Source organism: Dromiciops gliroides, chromosome 2 (genome assembly GCF_019393635.1).
Source record: "Dromiciops gliroides isolate mDroGli1 chromosome 2, mDroGli1.pri, whole genome shotgun sequence".
NCBI lineage: Eukaryota > Metazoa > Chordata > Mammalia > Microbiotheria > Microbiotheriidae > Dromiciops > Dromiciops gliroides.
The window spans coordinates 385,452,323-385,480,087 of record NC_057862.1 but is presented as its reverse complement, the minus strand read 5'-3'; the positions used below and the strand labels follow the sequence as shown (position 1 = coordinate 385,480,087).

Below are 27,765 nucleotides of genomic sequence, written 5' to 3'. Positions count from 1 at the left end.
AGGGCCAGTGCTCTATCCACTGCATCACCTAGCTGCCCCCAGGTTGTTTTCTTAAACTAACTCCGATATCCCCATCAGAGTAAAGGTTGAGGAGGGTACAGAATAGGCAAGAAGGTGTAGTAGAAAGCCTTGGAGTCAGGAGATTCTGGGTCTATTCCTATCCCTACTGCTAACTCAATGGAGTAAATGACTTAAACTCTTTGTGCTTTGTTTCTACCTTAGTCAAATGTATGGCTTAGATTAGACATTCTCTAAGGCAGTGGTGTCAAACTGAAATAGAAACCTGATCCCAGTGGGTCCCATACTGACTTTAGGAATCCAATCTGCGCCATACTGCATTTTTATCGACTTTGTTAAATACTTCCCAATTACAATTTAACCTGGTGGGGCTGAGGAGGAGGTTAACACCTCTGTTCTAAGGTCTCATCCAATCCCATGAATCTATACTTTTCAATGTTATATAATGAATGGGTCCAGTGTTCAGCACAGTCTGAAGTCACACTGTGAAATGACAGTGAATTTTAGGGAGTAAAGAAGGAAAGAGTTTTATAGAATTTAAACCTAAGAAAGGGAAATCTGAAGGTATAAGGAACTCTTATTTTATAAATGAGGAAACTGGGACCTAAAGGAGTAAAGGGACATACCCCAAGATGTTCAGCTAGTAAATAGCAGAGCTGGGACTTGGACTCCATATTCAGAGCTAGTTTTCTTACCTGGCCTCAAAAAGATTGATTCTCGTTCTCTATTCTCAAATGGCCCATTCAATCCAATTAGAAGGCAGTATTAATGATATAGATGGCTCAGTGGATAGAGTGTTGGGCTTGGAGTCAATCTTTGTGAATTCAAATATGGCCTCAGACACTTACTAGTTCTGTGACTCTGGGCAAGTCACTTAACTTTTGTTTGCCTGAGTACACTGGAGAAGGAAATGGCAAAACACCCTAGTAGCTTTGCCAAGAAAACTCCATGGACAGTATGGTCCATGGGGTCATGAAGAGTTGGACACAACTGAACAACAACAATTGTTGTTAGACAATGAGGGTTAAGTGACTTGCCCAGGGTCACACAGCTAGTAAGTGTCAGGTGTTTGAAGCCAGATTTGAACTCAGGTCCTCCTGAATCCAGGACCAGTGCTTCATCCACTTCCCAACCTAGCTGCCCCTGAACAACAACAACAATTAATGATGTTTTTTGCACCACTACACTGCCCCATAATCAGTCAAAAGGAAACTGAGCAGCAACAAGAATATTCTTCTTCTTCCCCTGGTTAACATTTTCTCTGCGGGTTTATTTTATTCTATCTTTTTATTCTACTTGAACTTAAGAAAATGGTAGGAGCACGGAAAGAAATGGTTCCCTCTCCTCTTCATCTAGCCTTTCTGTCTTCCTCCCCACTCCACCTTCAGCCACATGGAACCTTTGAGCAATGCAATCTTACCTCTGGGAAATTGGTCATATTGACTAAAATCAGCTGAGGCGATTTCAGGGAGATTTGGCCAATCTGATTTAGAGCAAACTTCCCATCACTAGTTGTCACAGTTATGTGATCCAGGGACCCTGAAAGAGAATGTTCCACATTTCTCCATTACCTTGTATTATCTGGCATAGGCTTTATATTGACTTGTATACGTGCTGTAACCACTCCCCCTCACCTTCTCTCACCAATAGGATAGGAACTGTTTTGATTTGGGCTTTGTATCTCTGTACTGAGTCACCACCAAGATCACTGCAAAGCCTGACAATGGCAAAAACATCATAGTTATTTATACTTCTGTACTTCACAGATTGGTAATTTCACTGGGACTGGTGTTCTCTCCCCTAACACGGATCATGGTTTCTCCAATATTGGCTAGCCTTCTGGTGATATCTCTCCAAACTTTAATTAGTCCTCAGATACCAGCCCTCATCTGTCACTGGGCCCATCCCCAAAGTCCTTCTACTTTGGACTGACTTACTCAAACTTATACTTTGCTGGTAGAGCTGTAAAGCATCAAAGACAGGGGGGTTTTGGTGGAGGTACATCTATAATGAAAAGCCAGAGAAATGCTTTTTCTAAATTTCTTGATTTCCTCTGCAAAATACAACCACACTAGGTATACTAGGAATCATTTGCTGTTAACACCTTTTGTGACTTGGGGAAAGCTGAACAAAGCAGAAGAAAATAAAAGGTCACTGGCAACTAAATTTTAGACTACCGTGGACCACTTAAGTTATTATAATTCAGGACCCTGCCAGGGACAGAAGAGCTAAGCTGAAGCCTTGATCTGGAATTGTTCCCTTCATAGAGCGTAAGTTTGTTGGAAACTATTTAATCTAGCTACCAAAAGCAAAATAATGGGGACCACTGCTCTGAGTGAGTTCAGCCATCACAAAGGATTTAGCCAGTAGATAAAGGGAAATGAAGGACAAAAAGAAAAATCTGGTCAATAGGTTGATGATGAAAAGGGGTCTGAATGCCCCCTATGCATTGAGGGGCTCTGATCCCACTAGCCTAATTGAATTTCGTGGTGAAACCAGAAAGAATGCCATACTTAAAATCAAGAGGCTTGAATTAGGGTATTAGCTCTGCCACTCACCCACCCTGTGAATAGCGAGCAACTGACTTCTCCTCTAGCTTCCTCAGCTGTAAAACTGGAATAATTATCTAAGCACTCTCCATGGTGTAGTAGGAAGAACAAAATTGGGAAAGACAGTCACCAAACTCCCGAGATAGAAGGGACTTCAGATGCTGTTTAGGTCAGTCCATAAAATACCAATACCAACTACAATGTACCTAACAGTTGACTATCCATTTTCTGCTTGAGAGGGAACTCCTTCCAAGGCAGTCCGTTCCACTTCTGAATAGCTCTAATTGTTAAGCAGATCTTCCTTATATAAAGCCTAAATGTGCCTCTTCATCTTCACCCACTGCTTCTGCTTCTGACTTCTGTGGTCACAGAGAACAAATCTAATCTCTTCTTCCACATGACGATGCTTCAAACCCTAGAAGACAACTATCATGTTCCCTCTCCACTGGGACTCTTCTTAGCCCATTTTTTCAAGCAAGCCTCTTATGGCACGGGCTCCATGGCCTTGACCCATTTTGGCTGCTCTTCTCTGGACCCTTTCCAGGTTATCGATGACCTTCCTAAATTGTGATACTAAGAAACAAACATGATTGTCTAATTGTGGTCTGATCAAAACAGAATGCAGCAGGACTCTCACCTTCTTATTCTCAGAAGCTATGTTTTTCTTAATGCAGCCCAAAATGGAATTAGCTTTTTTTGATGACATGTTCTTAGTGACATACTGAGCTTACAATCCACTAAAAACCCTAATTCTTTTTTCAGATAAATTGCTAACTATAATTCCCTCCATATTACACTTGTAAAGTCTGCTTTTTTTTTTTTGAGGCAATTGGGGTTAATTGACTTGCCTAGGACCACACAGCAAATTTAAACTCAGATCTTCCTGACTCCAGAACAGGTGCTCTATCCACTGTTCCACCTAGCTGTCCCTAAAGTCTGCTTTTTTGAACCCAAATGTAAGATTTTACACTTACCCCTATTATATTTTATCTTATTAGGTTCAGTACAATAATCTATTCTGTTGAGATCTTTTTGGATCCTAGTTCTGTCATCCAGCATGTTAGCTATCCTCCAAGCTTTGTATCATCCAAGCCATTAATATAAACACTAAACAGCACAGGGCCAAGCACAGATCTCTGTGGCACTGCACTGGAGACCTCTTGCCAAGCTGTCATTGAACCACTAAGGGCTACTCGTTGAGTCTAGTCATTTACCAAGCTCCAAATCAATCTAAATGTACTATTCTTTAGCCTACCTCTGTCCATATTTTCCACAAGAATAGTAGGAAAGATTTTATCAAATGTTTTTCTAAAAAAAAAATTAACTACATCTCTTTTTGTTTTGTTTTTTTGGGTTTTTTTTTTTGTTTTGTGGGGGGTTTTTGTGGGGCAATGAGGGTTAAGGGACTTGCCCAGGGTCACACAGCTAGTAAGTATCAAGTGTCTGAGGCTGGATTTGAACTCAGGTCCTCCTGAATCCAGGGCTGGTGCTTTATCCACTGTGCCACCTAGCTGCCCCCAGTCAACTACATCTCTTACATCAGATTAGTTGTTGTTTGTCCTTCGTTTTCAAAGATGACCATGACACTGGGAGGTTATGTCATGACTTGCAGTGAACTGGATTTAAGTGACAGAGGGCTGTACAAAGTCACCAACCTCACTCTCTCCTCCAGAGCCATCTGGGTCTAGTGGCAAGATATACATTAGGAGGACTAGAGGTGGCCCTGGATGTTTAAGGCAATTGGGGTTAAGTGACTTGCTCAGAGTCACACAGCTAGTAAGCCTCAAGTGTCTGAGGCTGGATCTGAACTTACATCCTCCTGACTCTAGGGCCAGTACTCTAACCACTGAGCCACCTAGCTGCCCCTTCCAGATTAGTAACCCTGTTGGAAAAGGTAATCAGGCCTAGGATATGTTCTTGCTGCAAGGCTGCATCATGGCTTTCTTTTACAGATGTTGGCTAATCTTATCTCTAATAATGTTATAGATTTCTGCCAGGAACTGAAGTCTAGGTCACTGTACTATGGTTTACAGACTCCATTCTCTTCTCTTTTTTGAAAAGTGGGACATCTAACCTTTCCCAGTCCTACAGCCCCTTTCTTGTTTTCCAAAGTCATTCAAATATTACTGACAGTGGCTCAGGAATCCCATACACTAGTCCTTTTAGGTATGGAGGGGGCAGTACATCTGGGTCAGGTGTCTTGAATTCATAAAGGGCCAATAACATGCTCTCTAATGGTTTCTTTATTCTGGGAATAGTTTTTAAGTCATTTCTGCCCTGTCTTCTCCAGAGTAAAGGTCACTGTCCTTGGCAAAGAAAACAAGTGAAATAAGGATTAAGCAGCTATGTGGTCAGTTATCCTTGTCCCAAACACCCATGGTTCTTCTCCTTTCCCCCATGTCACTTTTGAAAAAGCTAACCTATTCTTGTCCTTATTTTCCTTGCCAGCATCAGCTCATTCTGAGCTTTGGCACCTCTAAACCTGTTGTTATAGTGCCATAAAGTCACTTCCTGGCTGTCTCCCCCATAGCTGCCATGCCACTTTACTCCTCTCTTGTCCAGTCCCAGATATAATCAAATCAGCTCTATCACTGCTCCTGACACATCTAAAGCCTCTGGAGACTCCATTCCCTATTCCTGTCCCTTTCAAACCAAACTTTCCCTTCTTGGCCACCACTCTTCTAGATGTGTTTTCTCCTCCAAACTGTAGCATCCAGTGGCCTTTCCGAAACCCTCACTGTCCTTGAGCTCTTGGCCAGCCTTTGACACTGTCAATTTCTGTCTTTTCTTGACACTTTCTTCTCTCTAGGTTTTCATGACACTGCTTTCTTCTAGTTCTCCTCCTTCCTATCTGACCACTTCTCTGCCTCCTTTGCTGAATCCTCATCCAGGCCATGCCCAGTGACTATGAGAGTCCATGAAAGCTTTGTCCAGGACCCTCTTCCTCCTCTAAATGATTTTACTTGGTGATGTCATCAACTCCCAAGGATTCAATTATCATCTCCATGCAGATGATTCTCAGGTCTATTTATTTAGTCATAACCTTTCTCCTGACCTATTCTCCTCTCTCTTGACCTCCAGTTTTCCATCTCTAACTGCTCACTGGACATCTAGAATTGGATGTCTTATAGAAATCTGAAACCCAACATATCCAAAACTGAACCTCATGGCTTTCCCCCAAAATCCGCCCCCCCATCTCCTACTTCCACCATTCTGTCAGTTACCAGGCTCAAAACCCAGTCATCTTTTACTCCTCTCAGTCCCCCCTCCCCATATCCAATATGTTGTTAAGTGCTAGCAAGTCTACCTCCCAATATCTCTCATCTATGCCCGCTTCTCTCCTCTGACCTTGCCACCACTGAGATACTAGTCCTTATTAACTCCTCCCTGCACTATTGCAAAAGCCTTCAAGTTAGCCTCCCTGCCTCAAGTTTCTCCCTACTCTAGTTCATCCTCCACTAAGGTATCAAAGAGAATCTTTCTGAAGCACAGATGTGACTATGTTACTCCCCTACTCACTAAACTCTAGTAGGTCCCTATAATCTCCAGGACCAAATATAAAATCCTCTGTTTGGTTCCTTTAGGTCCCTTCCTACCTACCTTTCCAGTCTTCTCACACCTTACTCCCCTCCCTGACACTGGCCTCCTCACTATTCCTCACACAAGACACTCCGTCTCCCAACTCTGGGTCTTTTCACTGGCTTTCCCTTATGCCTGGAATTCTCTCCCTCCTCATCTTTGCCTCATGCATTCCTTCAAGTTTCAACTAAAATCCCAACTTCTGCAAGGAGCCATTCCTGGTCCTCCTTAATGTTAATGCCTTTCCTTTGAGTACCTTGGTGGAAGTCTTTTTAAGAAGCATGGGGTAGTGAAAACAGTATGGAATTTGGAGTCAGAAGATCTGGATTCAAGTCTCAGTTCCAACACAAACTAGCTGTGACACCAGTGACAAGTCAATTAATTTCCATGGACCTTAATTTTCTCACTTGTAAACAGGGATAATAATCCTTGTCCCCTTACCTCAAAGATCTGGTAAAAGGAAAACCCTTTATAAACTTTAAAGTACTATTAAAGCAGGTGTAATTTTTAGTCTACATTGATGACAGTTATCACCCCTTACATCTATCCATAGCATATTAAATCCTTCCCTTTCACCAGTCCCCAGCAAGGATCTTAGTCACCTACTCCTTTTTTCTGCCTCTCACATTACCTGAGGTTAACATTTAACAAACTACACTCAATGGCCCCTCTCTGCCTGTGCAGCGGATCTTTTCTTGTCAAGTGGAATAGAATTTGCTGGCCAATTTTAGGTATCATATTTCTCCTGGAGTTCCTCCTCCATTGCTCTCTGGTTTTAACTAGAGAATGTTAGCAGATAGAACACACCAGGGAAAGAGGCCACCTTTTATTCATTTCATACCGAAAACAATAAGCAGGGTTAAAATAAACAGCTAAAGAGATTGAATGGCATACTCTCCTGTCAGCAAAGACAGCTATATCCCAGCTGACAAAGGCTGACAAAGGAGTAGAATGGTCTTTTTGCTTAATGCTGGTTGTATCTTACAGCTCAGTGTGTTTATAATGATATTTACAAATGGAACCATATGTTTTTCTCTTTGTTTGCTCAAGAGCAACTTAATAAAATATTTTCAAATTTCTTATGTAAAACAGCCTACATTGAAGGGGAATGGAAGGAAGGATTCCTGCTCATACTTCCTCACCTCCAGAAATGCCCATGAGCCTGATAGGCTGATGACAATTTCCAAAAGGCTCATTTAGTGGAAATTGGATTTTTCCTGCCTTGCTGATGTGTAAGCTGACAACTTGCCTCTCTGTCACATCTGCAAACAGTTCTCATAGACATTTCTGACATTTCCCACTTACGAAAAGCCATTTTCAGGAAGTTATTAACCCAAAAGGATTCTTCCTGGTCAAGCCCAGGATGTAGAAACTCTTTAGCTGGAAATTTCAAGGTTACAGTCATTCAGTTCCTAGTGAGTGATGAAAAATAATAAACCAGAAGAAATCTGAGGATGCAGACCCAAACTCCCGGTTCTAACTACTTATTGTGTGGCCCAGTGGATAAAAAGCTGGCATCAGAGACAGGAAAACCTGAGTTCAAGTCTTTTATCTGAAACATAATGGCTGTGTGACCCTGGGAAAGTAACTCAACCTTTCAGTGCTCTGGGCAACTCCCTAAGACTAGAAATTACAGAGGTGAAGAAAGTTTCCTCACTCCAGAGTTCCCTAAATCAGTAAAACCACAGGTTAAGTCCCTATCCCTGTATATTCAATTTACAGCAATAACACATTATTATAAAACTAAGAGACTTTGGATAGCAATATATAAGTTACTAACCTGGAGAGGTCCTTATATTGAGATTTCTGTTGAAATTATCCTTAAGGGTTTCCACCACAGACTTCATTTCCACATCTACCTCTTCGAGACGGATTATGTCCTCCACCAAGGATGCATTAATATTGACTCTGGGTAAGGGATGTCCTTTACCTTTCGCTAGGAATCAAACACACAATGAGCACAGGTAGCAGCAGCAGCATTAACAGCAACAAACACTGGACTTATGTTTTTTTAGAGTGTAAGCTCCCTGGGGCAGCTAGGTGGCACACTGGATAGAGCACAAGCCCTGGATTCAGGAGGACCTGAGTTCAAATCCGGCCTCAGATACTTGACACCTACTAGCTGTGTGACCCTGGGCAAGTCACTTAACCCCAATTGCCTCACCAAAAAAAAAAAAAAGGAAAAAAGAAAAATAGAATGTAAGCTCCCTGAGGGCAGGAATTATTTCTGCTTTTTCTTTGTACCCCCAGTGCCTAACACAGCACCTGACATATAGTAATCCCTTAATAAATGCTTGTTAATCGGTTGATGGGGCTCAGAATCAAGAGACCTCAGACCTAGGTCTGGGTTTCAACTCTGCCCCTTAATATCTATGTATTAAGCAAATCATTTCCCCTTGCTGAATCTCAGTTTCTTCAAGTGCTAGATAAGAACAGCGATAACCTGCTAAAGAAGCATCATGGTGTGGCAGACAAAGAGCCAAACTCTGAGTCAGGAAAACCTGGATTCAAGTCTCATCAATAACACCTCCTTACTGTGATCCTGGACAAGTGACTCAACCTTTTAGTGCCCTAGGGAATCCTCCCAGACTTTAAGTTGTCAAACATTTATTGATGGTTACTGGTAGAAGCAATTAGTTTACATACCAGAGTTCCCTATACCAATGAATTCATAGTTCCAGTAAAATAATAATAATAATAATAATAATAACTGTCCTCCCCACCTCTCGGGGATTTTTGGTAAAGAAAACAGTAAACAGCGAAGTAGAACAGAAATTTCATTTCTTGTCAGGGAAGTTCTAGAGGCAAATCTTGATCAAATATGGGTAAGGTTATGTAGTTCCTCTAATGCTGAGATTGGGAATCTGAGATTCTTTTATTTCAAGGAATGTCACTGTCATGGGTACTCCCTAAGCAAGAGCAAATCATTTGGGGCAGCTAGGTGATGCAGTGGATAAAGCACTAGCCCTGGATTCAGAAAGACCTGAGTTCAAATCTGATCTCAGACACTTAACACTTACTAGCTGTGTGACCCTAGGCAAGTCACTTAACCCCAATAGCCTCACCAAAAAAAAAATCTCTTTGGCCAAAAAGCCCCATATACATATATAGATATATAAATAAAAACAAACATAGATAACATAGATATATATAAAGCACACATGGATAACATAGATATAGATATAGATAGATATCAAACACGCATATATATAACATATCTATATATCTCATCTGGTGATTTTTGGATATCGAGTTTTTCTGTGTTTACTTAGCCTGGTCCAGAGCTAACAGACATAATCTATTCCCTAGCCCATACTCAAAGGCTTTCTGGGTTGGTAAAAACCTGCCAAAGCTTGTGATCCAATGGCAGAGGCTTTAGGATCCTAGGATCACCTCCAAAAGAGGATAGGCCAACAGAGAACTTTAAGGGACAATTATTACTATCATCAACATTTACTGAGTGCCTAAACTAAGTGTTGGGAGCCCACAAATGGCTTGCACCTTGGTGGAAAGCTAGAATACATACAAAAATAAATACTAATATGAGGGTGGTGATGGTGATGGTAGTAGGAATACGAGGAGGTGGAGGAGGATAAGGAGAAAGGAAGAAAAGGAAAGGAGAAGGAGGAGGAGCAAGTAAGTAATAATGGACATTTTTGTCACATAGGAGCTCACATACATTGTTTAATTTCATTCTCTCACCTTTCAAGATAAGCAAGGTAAGGATTATTGTCCTCATCTGACAGATAATAAATTAGGCTAAGAGAGCTAATGACTTGCCCAAGGTTCTTACAAGTAATAGAGGAGCTAGGGTATAAATGAAGTGACAAATGAGTGGTGGACACCTCACATCTATTCAGTTGGCTAATATGACAATAAAGGAAAATAATAAATGTTGGAGAAGATGTGGGAAAATTGGAACACAAATGCACTGTTGGTGGAGCTGTGAACTGATCCAACCATTCTGGAGAGCAATTTGGAACCATGCCCAAAAGGCTTTCTTTTTTTTTTCCCCAAAAGGCTTTAAAACTGTGTATACCCTTTGACCCAGCAATACCACTATTAGGTCTATATCCCAAAGAGATGATAAAAAAGGGAAAAGAACCCACATATACAAAAATATTTATAGCTACTCTTTTTGTGGCAGCAAAGAATTGGAAAATATGGGGAAATGGGTAAGCAAGTTCTGGTATATGAATGTAATGGAATACTATTGTGCTATAAATGATAAGCAGATGGGTTTCAGAAAAATCTGGAAAGACTTACATGAACTGATGCTGAGTGAAATGAGCAGAACCAAGAGAACATTGTACACAGTATCAACAACATTGTGTAAGGATCAACTGTGATAGACTTAACTCTTCTCAGCAAAAGAACTATGGAGATGGAATGAAGACTAAAGCATACTTTTTTCATTTTTGTTGTTGCTTTTCTGTTATTGTTCTTGTTTATTTTTTCCCTTTTATTCTGATTAATGTGGAAATGTGTTTAACATAGTTGTAATAGATAAACTATATCAAACTTCTTGCTACCCTTGGAAGGGGGAGAGAAGGGAGGGTAGGAGAAAAATTTGGAACTCAAAAAATATCTTTACATGTAATTGAGAAAAATCAAAAATCAAAATTAAATTTAAAATTATATATATATAAAAACAAACAAATCACAAATGAATGGTAGGGAAAATAAGTAATATCCAAGCCTGGAACTCTGTGTGTGTATGTGTGTGTGTGTGTGTGTGTGTCTTTTTCAGATTTACCTGCTGAAACTCTTTATCTTATATACTCAATTCAAGTGCCTCTTCCTTCAGGGAACCATCCCTGACCTTCCTCACTTAACCCTGTTTATCTCAGTTTCTTCATCTGTAAAAATAAGGGATAACAACAGTACCTACCTTGAAGCATTGTTGTAAGGATAAAATGAAATCATAAATGTAAAACTCTTAGCACAATGCCTGGCACATAGTAAGTGTTATATAAATGTTAGCTATCATCATCATCATTATTATTGAGATGTGAGACTTCACATAAAAACTATTCTGTATTCTATTATTCTTACATTGTGTGGTTTAGGGGACCTTCCAACTCTAGCACTGTGTATTCTAGGACTGCTTTCCGTTTTAATATACTGTGTGCTATTGCTCCAGTATTCTATATGCTAAGGTCTCTCTCGGTTCTAACAGATTCTGTGCTAATTCTGTAAATGATGAACTATAATTATTATCATGAGCTATGGTCCCTCTCAACTCTGTTCTGCTATGATAGTTCTATGACTGTATTGGGGGGGGGGGGGCCGGAAGAAGCAGTAGCAGTAGCAGAAGAAGAAGAGAGATATTAAGGTATGGTTTCCATACCTTTGGCTTTCTTGGTAGCAAAATGTCGGATCGGCACAGTTGGGTAGGCCCCACATTGCTGGCAGTCATTCCAGGTTACATTTGCACTCCTCAATCTAACTTCTGAAACAGGCCTTGTCAAGACTGAAAGAGAGTTGCAAAACCCAGGCTGCACCCAACGAAAGCACCTTAGTCCCAATGCCATGCTTCAAAACAATCCTTGAGAAACCACCTATGAAACAAAGAAAAGTCTGTCACAGATATGAAATATACAGTGAACATTGAGGCAAGAGGCCATTCCAGCAACCTGAACCTTGATGACTATAATGAAATACTTATGTGGAAAAAATATACAAAATTGTGACTGTGCTGTACTATAAAGAGGGAGTACAGATTATAGGAGGTAGGTTTTAAGCTGATTTAAAAAAAAAACTCTCAACAGGCACAAAATGATGGGAAAAATTACATGACAGCTTTTAATTAAAATTGTCTTCTGCTCCATATGCACTGATTACAAATTAGAATGCACTTTTCTTTGCTACAAGTCTAAAGCATGGATCAGATCTGAAGCTTTTAATGTTACTGGTGCTAGAGCTCTGGAAGATGCCATTCTCCTCTGTGCGAACACAAGTTCCTCATTATATTTCTATGGTTTTAAACCCTGAAAGATTTTCCAGCCTGCTGCTACCTCTGTGATAGAACTACATAATTGTTGAATAGCAATGTTGTATTCATAGCTTCAGAGAGAAAAGGGGGCTCTCTCACACAGCTGGAGAATGTGGGGAGATAATATAACTTAGCAAGTATTCTGTTCATTCGACAAATATTTCTTGAGCACCTGCGATGTGCAAGGCACTGTTTTAGATGAATAAATTAGCCAATACCCCTGTGTCTGCCATCTTTACCAATTAGTTCCAGTTTTCATCTAGAGACTCCCTCTCAAAATAAACAAGTCTCTTTAAAGAAGGAATGGGATGCAGTGTAAAGGGATGACAATTGGGAAACCTGGGTTCTAGTCCTAGCTCTGCCACTCACTACTTATGTCACCCTAACAGCCATTCCCCCTTCTCAGGGCCTCAGGCAACTTCCAGTTCTAACATTCTTAGTTCAAATATGTCACACTCTAAACATGCCATATTCCATTTCTAACATTCTACAATGCTCTGGGTTTTTTCTTTCAAAGATTCATATTTCAGTGTAAGTCAAGTACAAGCCACATAAATCTGTGACTTCAGAGTGTGAGACTCTTGGGTGGCAATCCATCTATGACTTAGTAGCTAAGTCCTGAAGAGCTTGCTGCCTGAGGCGCATAAAGGTTTTAGTAACACAAAGCAAGTGTCAAGAGTTGGAACATGCAAAATGGATACATGATTTAGATATAAGAGGTGATACCATAGGTAAATTAGGAGAGAAAGGAATAGTCTACCTTTCAGATCTTTGGAAAGGAAAACAGTTTATGACCAAACAAGAGATAGAGAATATTATAAAATGCAAAATGGATTTTGATTACATTAAATTAAAAAGCTTTTGTACAAACAGAAGCAATGCATCCAAAATTAAAAGGGAGGCAGAAAGCTGGGCAACAATTTTTATGGCCAGTACTTCTGATAAAGGCCTCATTTCTAAAATATATAGGGAACTAAATCAAATTTATAAGAATCCAAGTCATTCCCCAATTGAGAAATGGTCAAAGGATATGAACAGGCATTTTTCTGATGAAGAAATCAAAGCTATCTCTTCCCATACGAAAAAATGCTCTAAATCACTAATGATTAGAGAGATGCAAATTAAAACAACTCTGAAGTACCACCTGACACCTATCAGATTGGCTAAAATGACAAAAAAGGAAAATAATAAATGTTGGAGAAGCTGTGGAAAAATTGGAACACTAATGCATTGTTGGTGGAACTGTGAACTGATCCAACCATTCTGGAGAGCAATTTGGAATTATGCCCAAAGAGCTATAAAGCTGTGCATACCCTTTGACCCAGGAATACCACTTTTGGGTCTTTTTCCCAAAGAGATCATGGAAAGGGGAAAGGAAGCCACATGTACAAAAATATTTATAGCTGCTCTTTATGTGGTGGCAAGGAATTGGAAGTTATGGGGATAACCATCAATTGGGGAATGGCTGGACAAGTTGAGGTATATGAATGTGATAGAATTCTATTGTGCTGTAAGAAATAATGAGCAGGAGGAGTTCAGAGAAACCTGGAGGGTCTTGCATGGGCTGATGATGAGTGAGATGAACAGAACCAGAAGACCATTGCACACAGTATCATCAACATTGTGTGTTGATCTACTGTGATGGACTATATTCTTCTCACCAATGCAATGGTATAGAAAAGTTCCAGGGGACTCATGATGGAAGGGGATCTCCAAATCCAGGGGAGAAAAAAAAAAAAAAGAACTGTGGAGTATAGATGCTGATTGAACCATATTATTTCTTTTGTTTTTGGTGCTGTTGTTTTTCTATTTTGAGGTTTTTCCTCATTGCCCTGATTTTTCTCTTATAACACGACTAATGCAGAAATATGTTTAATATTATATATATATGTATATGTATATATATATATATATATATATATATATATATATATATATATATATATATATATATATATATAAAACCTGTATCAGATTACCTGCTGTCTAGGGGAGGGGGGAGGGAGGGAGAAAAATCTGAAATTGCAAAGCTTGTATAAACAAAAGTTGAGAACTATCTTTACATGTAACAGGAAAAAAATAAAAAATACTTTATGAATTTCAAAAAAAAAAAAAGAATTGGGACATGACCCCAGGTCTTCCCGATTCCAAGCCCCAGCGCTCTATCTACTTTGCATTGCTCCTTGTAAAAGTCACTGTTAATAAAATATTTTAAAAATAAAAATAAGAAAATTGCATGGCTTTTCCAGAAATGCAAACTAACGGGTTAAACATGAATAGTTCTCCTCCTGTTACTATGAACACATGAATTTTGTAAAAGTAATTAGCATTTCCTTAGCAGCAAAGGATTCAGGACATCGCCCAGCCATGCCTGGAGCCAATAGGAAGAAATTCTGATGGGAATTTATATCACCAGGTACTAGAAGTATCCCTGCTCTACTTTAGCAGAGCTCTATGTAAAAGGTTGGCTTCGGGTTAGGTTTCTATATCTGGGCTTCTGCCAAATATGGTCACTGTTTAACCCATACCTATGTCCAAATATGGGCTTCTAATTATGTACAGGGTTTTTTTTTTTTTTGGGGGGGGGGGTGTTGGTGGAAAGAGGAATTGTTTGAATTTTTTTACTCTACCATGCGCCTCAATCTGACTGCTCAATTTGAGACAGGCTTCCTGGTCCTCCTATTTGCAAATCATAATATAAAGCAGTATAAAAATAAAAAACTAGAATTTAGATTAGAAATAAACAACCTTTGAAAGAAAATACAGAGCCCAAAAGTAGAACTAGTACAAGAAAACCGGAAAACAGTTTCTATAAATAACCTGCATTAGTGCAACATTTAAGGCTAAGATTTTAATTGCACATAAGTCGGGAAATTTAAAAAGAGAAGTTCAATAATGTTACTAGCTTGTCAAGTATACAATGATACATTATTATATAGTAGACTAACAACAATGTTTAATTACACAGGCAAAGAGAAAGAACTGTAGGAGAATTTTTAAAAAGAAAGAAAATGTTAGAATTAAAAGAGATCTTGAGACAACATTTTAGAAAACAGAACAAGCACTGATTGGGAAGTGCAAGCACCTTGATTCAAATCTCAACTATGCTATCTACTTCTCGTCTGTTTAAAACTAACAAGGAAATCATTTCACCAAGTCTCAGTGTTCTCCTCTCAAACTATTTCTAAGATCCCTTCCAATTCCAAAGCCTACAAAACTTAATCATATAAGAAATGGAAATAACCTTATAAAATAGTGTTGAGTCTGGAAGGGATCTTGGGGAAAAACAGAGCTAAGGGGATGTCAGAACATTAGAACTTTAGAGCTGAAAATGCCCTTAGACATCAAATGTCAGAAAAATTAAATGTCAGGTCTGAACGGGATCTCAGAACAAAGAAGGTCAGAACACACATGAACTCGAAAAGGGACCTCAGAACACAGGATCTTAGGCTCACAGATTTAAAGCTGGAATCATCCAGCTCAGTCCCCTGATGTTCTCAATGAAATGGAAGTCCAGAAAAGTGAAGAAGCCTCAGAGCTACTGGGCAAGACCCCAGATTTCCCATGCCACAGGCCAATGGTCTTTGTACTATGCTACACTGATTATCAGGTGTCACTGATTTCATCCCCAAAAGTCCAATTTGTTACCATTTTGCTACACAGTCTTTATATGTTTTTTAAAATCAAGACCAAGTTTCCAAAAAATTCATCTCCAAAATCCTAATCCCTAAATCATTCTGGCAGATGGGGACCTACATCACTGCCTGACTCAAGTTTCACCTCCTTCCTTTCCCTCATTCTCCGATGAAGTGTTCAATAAATTAAGAAAATAGAAAGTGACACATGACAAGGTGGCTAAGGGATCCAAAAGAACCCAAACAATCAAGTTGTCTTCTGAGTATCATCAGGATTATCTGATTTTAGTTTTGCAACTCGGAGACAAAAGTTCTCATCAGAAAGACTCTGCTAATGGTAGTTTTCCCAAGTTTCCGATCAATCAGTAAAGGAAGTAAGGCAGGGTCAGTTGGAGTGGAAAAGTTTGTGACTAATCAACAAATATTAAGTGCCTACCCAGCACTGGGCACTGTGTTGGGCATGAGGTTACAAAGACAAAAATGAAACAGTCCCTGCCCTCAGGAAATTTACTTTCTACTGGAGAAGACAATAGCTACACATGTAAATAAACATATTTTTGAATATACAAAATACTGAAGGTAATTTTGGAGGGGAGGAAGGCACTAGGAGCTAGGGGACCCAGTAAAGGCCTTACATAGGAAATGATGTTTGAGCAGAGTACTGAAAGAAACAAGGGATTCTAAGAAGTACATTCCAGTCAACTGTAAAACAAGGAACAGGGGGGCAGCTAGGTGGCGCAATGGATAAAGCACTGGCCTTGGATTCAGGAGGACCTGAGTTCAAATTTGACCTCAGACACTTGACACTTAACTAAGCTGTGTGACCCTGGGCAAGTCACTTAACCTTCATTGCCCTGGAAAAAAAAGAAAAGAAAAAAAACTATTCCTTTTTCCAACTATGCATCTGTTTGAAGCAAGATTTTCTTCATAAACTTGGACCATAACACATCCCAGCAGACTGAACACAGAAGCAGATAAGAGAATCCAGCTGTCTTCTATTAAGCCAGATATTCGATTTGCAAAAATATGTAAAACAATGCCATTCTTCTCACAGATTTTTTTTTGTTTTGGAAAATATAATTATTTTGCATTAATTTATTTTAATACATAATGGGTTTGTTATTGCTATTTTGAAATGAATTAAATTTTTAAACTTTTGTTTTAAATTTTAATACAGTAAATATCGACAGATGTAACCCACGTTAAAAAAAAAACAAAACTCTTCGAGGTCCCCAATAATTTTTAAGAGTGTAAAGGGACTAAAATGTTTTGATGTAAACTCCACTCTGACCCCTCAGCCTAGCTCTGAAGGAACACACACCGCCCCCTTCCCCCTAAACCCTCCACATAGATCGCAGGCCCCGCCTCAGCCTCGATCTGAAATGACAGGCCCCGCCCCCAGTCGTCTTAGTCTTATTCTTGTAGAAGCCCCGCCCGCACTACCAGCCTCACTTTAGAGCGACAAGCTCCGCCCCTCACGCAAAGGTCAAATCGAACTCTTGCGGGTCGGGGTGGGGGGGAGGATGGGAAGACAGAGAGCTTGGGCGTGATAATGCTTTGGACCCTGAAGCCCACTCTTTTCGGGGCTTGGACTCCTGCACGCGCGTCCCTGCCTCTCTGGCTCCACCACGATCCCACCTGCCCAAAATCGAAGCTGGGCCGAGGCTCGGACTCACCGGCCGTAGCTTCCGCTGCCGGGGAAACGGGCTTCACTGCTGGTTGCACGTCATCAACGCTGGCCTGTGACGTTACGAAGCGGCGCAGGTTGCGCAGGCGCATCCCTGGTGGCAGTGGCGGAGTCAAAGGGGGAAGAAGGGAGGTCGGGGTCCGGGCCTGGCAGTTGGCGTCAGGCGGTGGAATCCCGAGCCGCAGCCGCTTTAGCGGCGGGAGGAGCCGAAGGGATCAGGCCTGAGTCCAGAGGGTGAGTCGATACTCCCCACCACTCTGGGGACTCCCCCGCTCATTGTCAGTCACCGCCTCCCCCTAACCATTCCTGTACCGACTGTCTCCTTGCCCCCTTGCCAGCCCCATCCCCCCGTCTCACCAACCCTCCTCTCTGCTTATCCCTGCTCTTTCTGTGTCCCCCGTATGGCGACTTCCACACGCACTTCCCTTTCCCACTCCATCCCCACCTCTACCCCTTCTCTTCATTTCTTCCCACCACCCCCCTCCCACCTCCGCGCCACCCCCTGCTTTTATTACTGCTGTGTTCTTCTTCACATGCTGTTCCCAACCTCCCTAGTATGGCACACTGCTCTGAATAGGCTTGGCCTTTTTTTAGATCATCACTGTGTTTTGTCTTAACCATCCTTAAGAATCTATCAACAACCGAAAAACCACAATTCTTTGAAGATTTCCATAAACCAGTTCAAATCCACAATCATGTTTAATTGTCTACTGTGTGACTGAAGGCGCTCTGTATAAAAAGACTAAAAATGAACAAATAAACGAGTTTAAATTCTGCTAAGAACCACAGGCCCTCTTGCCTGAAATCTGGGATGGGTCAGGCTCATTTTCAGTTCCCAGAAGTGGCCTATGTGTACTAAGGCCTACCAAGAAGTTTCCAGTGATGGTGAAGGGTGTACAGCCTTAGATAACATATGGGACATTTCAAGGACTGAGGCAAGGGCAAGAAGCAAGTCCATTCCTCCATCTCTTCTCAGGTGCAAGGGTGACTATGTCACACACACACACACACACACACACACACACACACACACACACACCCCACTCAAATTCCAATAACTCCCTGTTAACTTCCAGAATCAAATATAAAGTCCTGTTTGGCATTTAAAGTTCATCACAACCTGGCTTCTACCTGCCTTTCCAGACTTCATATACTTTACTTCCCTCCACAAGCTTTACAATCCAGACCTATTGGCCTTCTTACTATTGTTGTAACACAACATTCCATCTCCCACCCCTGTAATTTGGCACTGGCTGTCCCTAATTCCTGGAATACACTTTTACCTCACTTCCCACTCTTAAATCCCTGGCTTCCTTCAAAGCCCAAAGACTTCAAAGTTTTCAACTCAAAGCCCATTTTCTTCAGAAGGCCTTTCCTGGTCCCTTTTACCCTCCCTCCCCCAGTAGCTAGAGCTTTCTTCTTTAAAGTTATCTTCCATCTACTCTATATTTATCTTGTATGTAGCTATTTACATGTTGTCTTCGTCATTAGAATGTAAGCTTACATAAGTTTAGGGACTATTTTTGCCCTAGGGCTTAGGAGAATGCCTGACAAATAGCAAACATTTAATAAATGCTTGTTGATTGATTTTTTCCTTCAGATACGCCAGTATACAGTCTCACCTGGAAGAAGCTTCCCCAAATCCTTATACCAAATCCTTCACATTTGTTTTGAGTGACACTTGTTAAACTGAAATTAACTGCCTAACTGACCTTGTACTCCAAACACCAAGCTTAAATTGTTGTTCAGTCAGGTCTGACTCTTTGTGACCCTGTGGACCAAACTGTCCATGAGGTTTTCTTGGAGTAGTTTGCCATTTTCTTCTCCAGTGGGTTAAGGCAAACAGAATGACTTGCCTAGGGTCACCAACTAGTAAATGTCTGAGGTCAGATTTGAACTCAGGTCTTTCTGACTTCAGGCCCAGTGCTCTATCCACTCTATCCACCTAGCTGCCTCCATAAGTTTTATTGAAATTCTACCTATTCACTTTCAGTACTTCCTAGAGAGAGTTTCTTTCCCCAAGGCTATCAAAGGAGCTGTCCCTGGGTTATTGGTGCTGAGGCCTTGTAGTTAAGAGTAACTGAATCAGTCAGTCATAACTTGAGAGTTGAGAGGGAACTTCAAGGAGTTGTCTGGTCTTACCACCTTGTTTTGAAAGCAATATGTTATAGTGAAAAGATGACTGATATGGAGTTAGAGGACCTGCATTCAAATCCCAATTCTCTTACTATCTATGTAACCTTGAGCAAATCAATCACTTTTCTACCCTGGACTTATGTTGCCTCTTCTTTTAAAGAAAGGAGTTGGATTGAGTGATTTACTAAGATCCTTTCAGGGCCTGGGATTAATGATCCTGTGATATTTAAAGCCCCTCCTAGGGCTAAATCCTTTGCTCCTATGACAATAATCTTAGAGGGACTTACCAAAGTATGAGGAAGGAAGAGTCTATATTTTGATTTCTCCTATCTCTCTCCTTTACCCCCCCCAAAAAAAAGATACACTTAATCTTTGTTTTCTGACTGAATATCCTCTCCTTTTTTTTCATCTGAAATTCCACAGGGATTGATGGAGGCAGAAACCAAAACTCTTCCCCTGGAGAATGCATCTATCCTTTCAGAGGGTTCCCTACAAGAGGGGCATCGGCTATGGATTGGCAACCTGGACCCCAAGATCACAGAGTGAGTCTAAATGGCTTTCTCTCAACAACTATAAATGGTGATGTTAATGCAAGGAAGTGGTATTCATTCAATAAATGTGTTTTGAGCATGCCGTGTGCAGAACTCACTGCTAGGCACTGGGAGATCACTGGGAGATCAGCCTTCAAGGAATTTGAACCTAATAGGGATAATGAAACATGGCTATAAATTAATAGATTTTTCATATCTGGGCCTTAGCTTCTTTATTTATAAAATGAGGGAGTTGGACTAGGTCACCTGTAAGATTTCTTGCAGCTCTGAATCAATGATTCTATCAAAACAGTTTGTGTATGTGTGTGTGTGTGTGTGCTTGAATCTGGTAGGTACATAAGCAGAGTATAAAATGCTACGTCTAATTTTAAAAATCCTTTCTAGTTGGTAGGATTGGAAAGGTTTCTTAAAAGATGTAGCATTTGCTCTACTCTTTGAAGTATAAATAGAATATAAAATTGGAATAGGGGAGGGGGACTAGAGAAATGGGCAGTCCAGGCATAGAGAACAACATGAGTAAAGGTGCAGAGGCAGAAATAGTAATGAATTTTTTGAAGAAAAATAAACATTTTGGTTTTCAGAGGAAGTGTCTCCTCCTCCCACCCCCAGCCCCCAGGTGCTTTGGAGAGGTAGTATACATTTGACATCTATATTAATTTGTCTCTTTGTATAAATTTGGAATTTTCAGTGGCAAGCCAACAGGATAGGAATCCTTAAAACTATAAGTTCATTATGATTTAAATTGGAAATAAACCTTAGAGGTCATTTAGTCCAAACTTTTCATTTTACAGATGAGGAAACTGAGGCCTAAAGAGATGAAGTGGCTTGTCCCAGGTCACAACTAGTAAGTAGCAGAGTCAAAATTCACAACCAGGTGCTTTGATACCAACTAAAATGTTCTTTCCATACCACACAATGCATCCCAACTGGCACTCTGTGGCAGATTGGTACTTCTTTGAAAAATGTTAACTTCCAAAGGTCCTTGAAGCCAGTAAACTTCAAAAATGAACACATCTTTCTTCCCTGTATCATATTCTTCCTGCCCTTGATGCCCTCACTCTCTTAGAAAATTTGGGTATGTTACAGATCTTTCATATGGTTTGGTTAGGAAACATGACTTCAGATGGCATTCTTGTGATCTGTTCTGTTACTGGACTTGGTGGGTTTTTAAAAAATTTTATGTTACGCTTGCTAAAGATTTTCTGCGGGGCAGCTAGGTAGCACAGTGGATAAAGTACCAACCCTGGAGTCAGGAGTACCTGAGTTCAAATCCAGCCTCAGACACTTAACACTTACTAGCTGTGTGACCCTGGGCAAGTCACTTAACCCCAATTGCCTCACTTAAAAAAAAAAATTTTTCTCCCCAGTTCTTCTACTCAGAAAAAGACCCACTGTTTTAATATTTTTTACTCAGTAGTTAAGGTGAACTCTTCTTCCAGAAATATGTCCCAGGTAATGAGATCGTTTCCAAAAGGAGCACAAGTGCTCCTGCTCTCAAGTGAAAAAGACTCTCATTACACCAACTCATAGTTGTGTATAAAACATATATAAAATTCTATTCTGTTAGAATACAGAAAATTAAAAAGTTAGATTTGGAAAAGAGCCTTAAAGCATAGACTTGGAGAGGACCTGAGAAACCATAAGGTCCAATTCCCTTGTTTTACAGAAAATGGGATCCTAAGATGAGGAATGACTTGCCCATGGACACACAGGGTGTTGTAGCTAAGCTAGAACTGAAACCCAGTTTCCTTGACTCCCAGATCAATGAATGTTCTTTCCATTATACCATATGATGGAATACATTCCCATATGATAGGAGACAAGAAGAGAGGGGGACTTTTCTCCCCAAGGGTCCCTTTGATTGTCATGGCTCAGACCATAGATAATGGTCTGAGTGGGGCAGCTCAGATCATATGCTGAGCCAGAAACAACTCCCATTGGAAAAGGATCCAACGGTAAGGAGAGTAGGAGGAAGGAAAGAGAAGAGAGCCATACTACAGTCAGGGTTTGGGCCAGGAACAAAAAGTTCAAATGGCCAGGAAGTGATTTTATGTGGGTCAGGATCCATTTTCACTTCTGTAGAATTTTCAGTCACAGAATGTTAGAGCTTCTATAGACCTCAACAGTCATCTAGTCCAACCCCTTGGTGAAAAGAAATTCATGCCACAACACACACAAGTGTTTATCAAGACCTTCATAAAGTCCTCATTAGAGAGATGGGGCAGTTAGGTGGCACAATGGATAACGTACTGGTCCTAGATTCAGGAGGACCTGAGTTCAAACCTGGCCGCAGACACTTGACACTTACTAGCTATGTGACCCTGAGTAAGTCACTTAACCCTCATTCTCCCACAAAAGAAATACACACACACACACACACACACAAGTTCTCGTTAAAACCTACAACTTCCAAAGTCAGTCCCTCAACTGTTGGATACCTCTGGGTAACTCTAACTTTCCAAGTTTGTTCTTAGGTAAACCTAAATTTACGTACCTCTTTTTCAATTTGCACCTGTTGGTTCTAGTTCTGCTCTGGGGGGCCATACAGAGCAAGGCTAATTTATATGCCACATAATAGCCTTTCCGATCCCGACTGACAAACATTGCATAGATATCAGTGTATATAAAGCTTAGTCAAAATATCTCTGGTTGGAGGGGGTACTAGAAGCTGAAGGGAACCAAAAAGGCCTCCTGCAGAAGGAAACACAGGATTCCAAGAGCTGGAGATGAGGACGTTCAAGGCCTGGACAACAAGGAATGTGGAAAACAGAGATGGGAAACATGTCACATGTGCGGAACAGCGGGAAAGCCAGGTTAGCCACACTGTAAAGTATGCAGAGATAATGTCATGAAAAGAGAATTGCAACCAGGTTATGAAGAGCTTTGCAGAAGGTTTATGTTATGTGCTCAACATAAAAGGGGACCGGTGGAGTAAGAAGGTGATGTGGTCAGACCTGCACGTCAAGAAATTACTTGGGCAGCTGTGTGAAAGATAGATTAGAACAGGGAAAGGCAAGGAGTCCAATGAGGAAGCAATCGCACTACTCCAGGAAAGAGGTAATGTCCCGGATTAGGATGGTGGCGGGGTGAGTGGAGAGGAAGGGACAACTGCAAGAGAGGTTGTGGAGATAGAAAGAAGATCTGGAAACTAGTTGAATAGTTGAGGTGAGAAAAAGTGAAGAGTCAAGGATGGTGTGGAGGTTGTGAACCCCAGGTGATTGGAAGGACGGTGCCATTGACAGGGATAGGGAAATTCAAAGGAGGAATGGGTTTAAGAGGGAAAGATAATAAGTTCTGTTTTAGGACATTCTGTAGACATACAAGAAGGAACTAGTTGATAGGGAAAGATTAAAGAAGAGTGAGTAAGGGGGCACCTAGGTGGCGCAGTAGATAGAGCACTGGCCCTGGATTCAGGAGTACCTGAGTTCAAATCCGACCTCAGACACTTAATACTTACTAGCTGTGTGACCCTGGGCAAGTCACTTAACCCCAATTGCCTCACTTTAAAAAAAAAAAGAACAGTGAGTAAGGCAGTAGGGCCAGTCAGGGGAAATGGAATCAGAAGTAAGCATATAAAAGGGTTGCATTGGCAAAGAGAATGGCCACTTCTTCATCAGAGATTGGAATAAAAGAGGAGAGAGTGAGGGATGATGTCAGATGAGCAAGTTTTTATTGAACACCTGCTATGTGCCTGGTGCTGTGCTAAGCCTGAGAATAAGATGAAAGGCAAAAAACAGCCTTTGCTCTCTGGGAGATCCCAGTCTAATTTCAAGTGGTTGTGAGATAGGGAGAAAAGAAAGATCTTGTCAAATGGCCTCAATTTTTTGATGAAGTGTAAGTTGAGGTACTCAGATGAGAGGCTGGGGTAGAGATGGTTGTGGGAGGCTTGAGGAGAGAAGAGAATGTTTGGAAGAGTTGCTGTGCTGAGTGGGATAAGAATCAACCAGAGAGGAATAAAAGGATTACCTTGCTGCAGTGATAACCCAATTGAGATTAGATAACGTAAATTTTAGGTGACACCTGCTTTATTTTTTTGTGTTTGTTTTTGTTTTTTGGTGAGGCAGTTGGGGTTAAGTGACTTGCCCAGGGTCACACAGATAATAAGTGTCATGGGTCTGAGGCCAGATTTGAACTCAGGTCCTTCCTAATCCAGGGCCAGTGCTCTATCCACTGTGCCACCTAGCTGCCCCCACCTGCTTTATTTTAAAGAGCATTTTATAAGACAGCTGAAGAAGCTGTGTTTCCTAGTAATGGTAAGGTCAGGGTGGGGAATGCCAATATATAATGACCGGAGAATGCAGCTAGCACTTAATAAGCATGTATATGCTATGTATTGGGGATACAGAGATGAAAGTGAGACAATCTTTGCCCTCAAGAAGATTACATTCTACTGGGGAAATACAACATCCTGATTGGTCAATGGGCATTGACAACAGAAAGAATTGGGAAAAGCCATTTGAAGGAAGTGGCTCTTTAGCTGAGCTTTGAAGGAATGAAATGCAGATTGAATTCAGTTCAAAGAAGATTCAGACCCCAATGTTTTTACCACTATACCATGCTGCCTTTCTGATTTTATTTCTTGTAGCCTGGCCCAATTCAAAACTGATTAATCTTAGCTGTCACTAAACCACTATAAATGCCATGGTAGTTTCAACATCCATGGCTCTTTTGGCTTGTTAACTTCATTTATCAAGACCCTGCCATAGAAGCAGGTATCTTAGGAAGCATGCTAGACATAAAGTCAAATAACCTGGATTCTAATCTTAGCTCTTCATTTTACTGTGGCTTATCACCTTAGGCAAGTTCTTGTCTCATTCTGGGCCTCAGTTTCCTCATCTGTAAAATGAGGTTGGACTAGATGACATTGAAGTTTCCTTACAGCTCTAAATCCTTTTATCTGATTATTCTGCCTCTATTGCTTTTTCTTCTTGTCCTTTATTGACTTGTTGTTATACAATACCCAATGGTACTCTTTTAATTAATGACTGCCCATGAGAAGAGCTCTTTCCAACATACCCAATGCTTCTCATTCCCAACTCTGCCTGGAATAAGAATGCTGAAGGGTAGAAATAGTGAGGTGGTTGGTTGTTCTAAAGGTGTCCTGATATACAACAGGAAGGGTCCAGTTGGCATTTGCCTTTTCACATGGGTCAACAGTTGAGTCATTGAGTGTTCCTGTCCATTAAGGCAGCTAGCTTCATTGATGCATATTTGCCACTTTCCCACCTATACACTCTAGTTCCCTTTCTTCCAGTTGATAATATTAATTACATATTCACCTGTATAACTTAGGGTCTGATTGGCCTAGTTCCTGCACTCATTTCCAGATTTTTCCTGCTGATACTTTCTTTGAGCCTCATACTGAATTTTGCTCCACATCAAATTTTCCCTTGCCACCCACAAATCACTGGCTGATTCCTGCTGCATTCTCCTTCCACATCCCCTTCTTATCTTGATTCCCTACTCATATCCTTGCCCTTTTCCACACCTCTTCCTCCTCTCTTACATGAACCATGACAGATGCCCCTTCTCATTGAGTCTTGGCTCCCTGCCTGTCATTTTTCTAGCATATCTTATAAACTGTGGTGTGTAAAATGGCTGTGATAGTCCCCTAAGCTCCACCCTCAAAGTCCTGTTGAAATCCTACTCATACTTTTTTTTTTTCCCTACCCATACTTTTTTTTAAAGTGAGGCAGTTGGGGTTAAGTGACTTGCCCGGGGTCACACAGCTAGTAAGTGTTAAGTGTCTGAGGCCGGATTTGAACTCAGGTACTCCTGACTCCAGGACTGGTGCTCTATCCACTGCGCCATCTAGCTGCCCCCCTACCCATACTTTTAAAGCTTAGGTCAGATGAACAAGGGAATATAGTTGTTTTGCTCAGCCCTAGTGTGCAGAACTAGGAGCACGTGTGGAAATTACAGCAGAGGTAGATATGGGCTCAGTGAAGGGACAAACCATACTGATAATCACATCTGCTTGAAATTGGAGTGGGCTTCTACATGAAGTAATGAGTATTTTTTCCCTGGAAGCTTTAAAGTAATGGTTGAATTACTACTTGGAGGATGTTGTAGAGCAGTGGTGTCAAATCCAAATAGAAAGACCCCTTGCATATTGACTTAGAAAACCACAAATTAACATTATCTATACTGTATTGTATTTTTATTTTGTTAAACATTTCCTAGTTACATTTCAATCTGGTTTTGGCTGTGCCAGTGAGTTTGACACCTCTGTTGTAGAGGACTTTTATGCTTCAGTTTTGAGTAAGACTGAATGACCTCAGAAGTCACTTCTAAACTATGATTCTATGAAATGCTACCTCCTCTCCAAAGCTTTCTTTGATGCCCAGTGTCAAAGATTACTTCCTCCTGCCACCCACCCACCCCAGGGACCTCCCATAAATTTTTTTTTTCTTTTTTTAAGCAACTTTTTTTCCCAGGGCAGTGAGGGTTAAGTGACTTGCCCAGTTACACAGCTAGTAAGTGTCAAGTGTCTGAAGCTGGATTTGAACTCAGGTCCTCCTGAATCCAGGGCCAGTGCTTTATCCACTGCGCCACCTAGCTACCCCCTTCCACAAAATTTTTAAAATTTTTATCTTATCTTTGTTGATGTCTTTTGTTCATTTCTCATCATGATGGTATAATAGATAAAACACTGGTCTCAGTCATAAAGACATGAATTCAAATCCCACCTCTGCCACTTAGTACTTGTATGACCCTGGGTCTCTTAGCCTTAATTTCTTCATCTATAAAATGAAAGGGTTGGCCTCTCTAAGGTCCCCTCTGACCCTCTGTTTTCCTATGATCTCTTCCCTCTCCCCTGACTATAAAGTCATTTCTTCTAACATTTGGGTTTGACAATATATGCAATATTCCATACTCCTAGTTCTGCAAATCTACAACAAAGTAGGAAGAAAGATGCAGTTCCTTAACTTTACCTTCCCCCAAACTTTGTCATCCATTTGTATATTTAGATATATTGCCATCTGGGTCTGGGTCTGTATTTATGTGTCTATGTATATATAGGGTATCCCTAAAAGTTTAGTGCAGTTGAAATTTTATTTTAAAGCTTCAGGAAATGAAGCAAACTGAGGCCATTATGTATGAGGAAACTGAAGCCCAGTGAAGGGTTTTGTTTTGTTCTGTTTTGGTTTTTTGTTGGAGCAATTAGGGTTAAGTGACTTGCCTGGGGTCACATAGCTAGTAAGTGTCAAGTGTCTGAGGCTGGATTTTAAACTCAGGTCCTCCTGAATCCAGGGCCGGTGCTTTATCCACTGTGCCACCTACCTGCCCCCTAAAAGAAACTATTCTGTTGTTGTTGTTGTTGTTGTTGTTGTTGTTTTTGTGGGGCAGTAAGGGTTAAGTGACTTGCCCAGGGTCACACAGTTAGTAAGTGTAAAGTGTCTGAGTTCAGATTTGAACTTAGGTCCTCCTGAATCCAGGGCTGGTGCTTTATCCATTGTACCATCTAGCTGCCCCACCCCCGTGAAGTTTAAATAAACTTTCCCAAAGTCACCTAGTAACAGTTTTAGGGCCAGGATTCAAACCTAGGTATTCTGACTCTTATCCCCTTACTTTTCTCCTGTACCACACATTATCTCTATTTTACATGAGGAAA

At 40.9% G+C, this 27,765-nt stretch overlaps 2 protein-coding genes across 2 annotated transcripts in view; one reads left to right on the top strand and one right to left on the bottom strand.

The window, feature by feature from the left end:
- The window catches only part of MRRF (mitochondrial ribosome recycling factor), a 56,963-nt gene extending 39,416 nt beyond the window's left edge, over positions 1–17,547 (bottom strand). The window contains exons 1-4 of the mRNA XM_043986624.1: positions 17,453–17,547; positions 11,497–11,707; positions 7,927–8,082; positions 1,439–1,557 (exon numbers count right to left, since the gene is read on the bottom strand). Coding sequence (XP_043842559.1) covers positions 1,439–1,557; positions 7,927–8,082; positions 11,497–11,680 — 459 coding nt within the window. The 5' untranslated portion in view covers positions 11,681–11,707; positions 17,453–17,547. The remainder of the gene's footprint in view (positions 1–1,438; positions 1,558–7,926; positions 8,083–11,496; positions 11,708–17,452) is intronic.
- The window catches only part of RBM18 (RNA binding motif protein 18), a 28,890-nt gene continuing 18,584 nt past the window's right edge, over positions 17,460–27,765 (top strand). The window contains exons 1-2 of the mRNA XM_043986625.1: positions 17,460–17,697; positions 20,023–20,141. Of these exons, the coding sequence (XP_043842560.1) occupies positions 20,029–20,141 (113 nt within the window). The 5' untranslated portion in view covers positions 17,460–17,697; positions 20,023–20,028. The remainder of the gene's footprint in view (positions 17,698–20,022; positions 20,142–27,765) is intronic.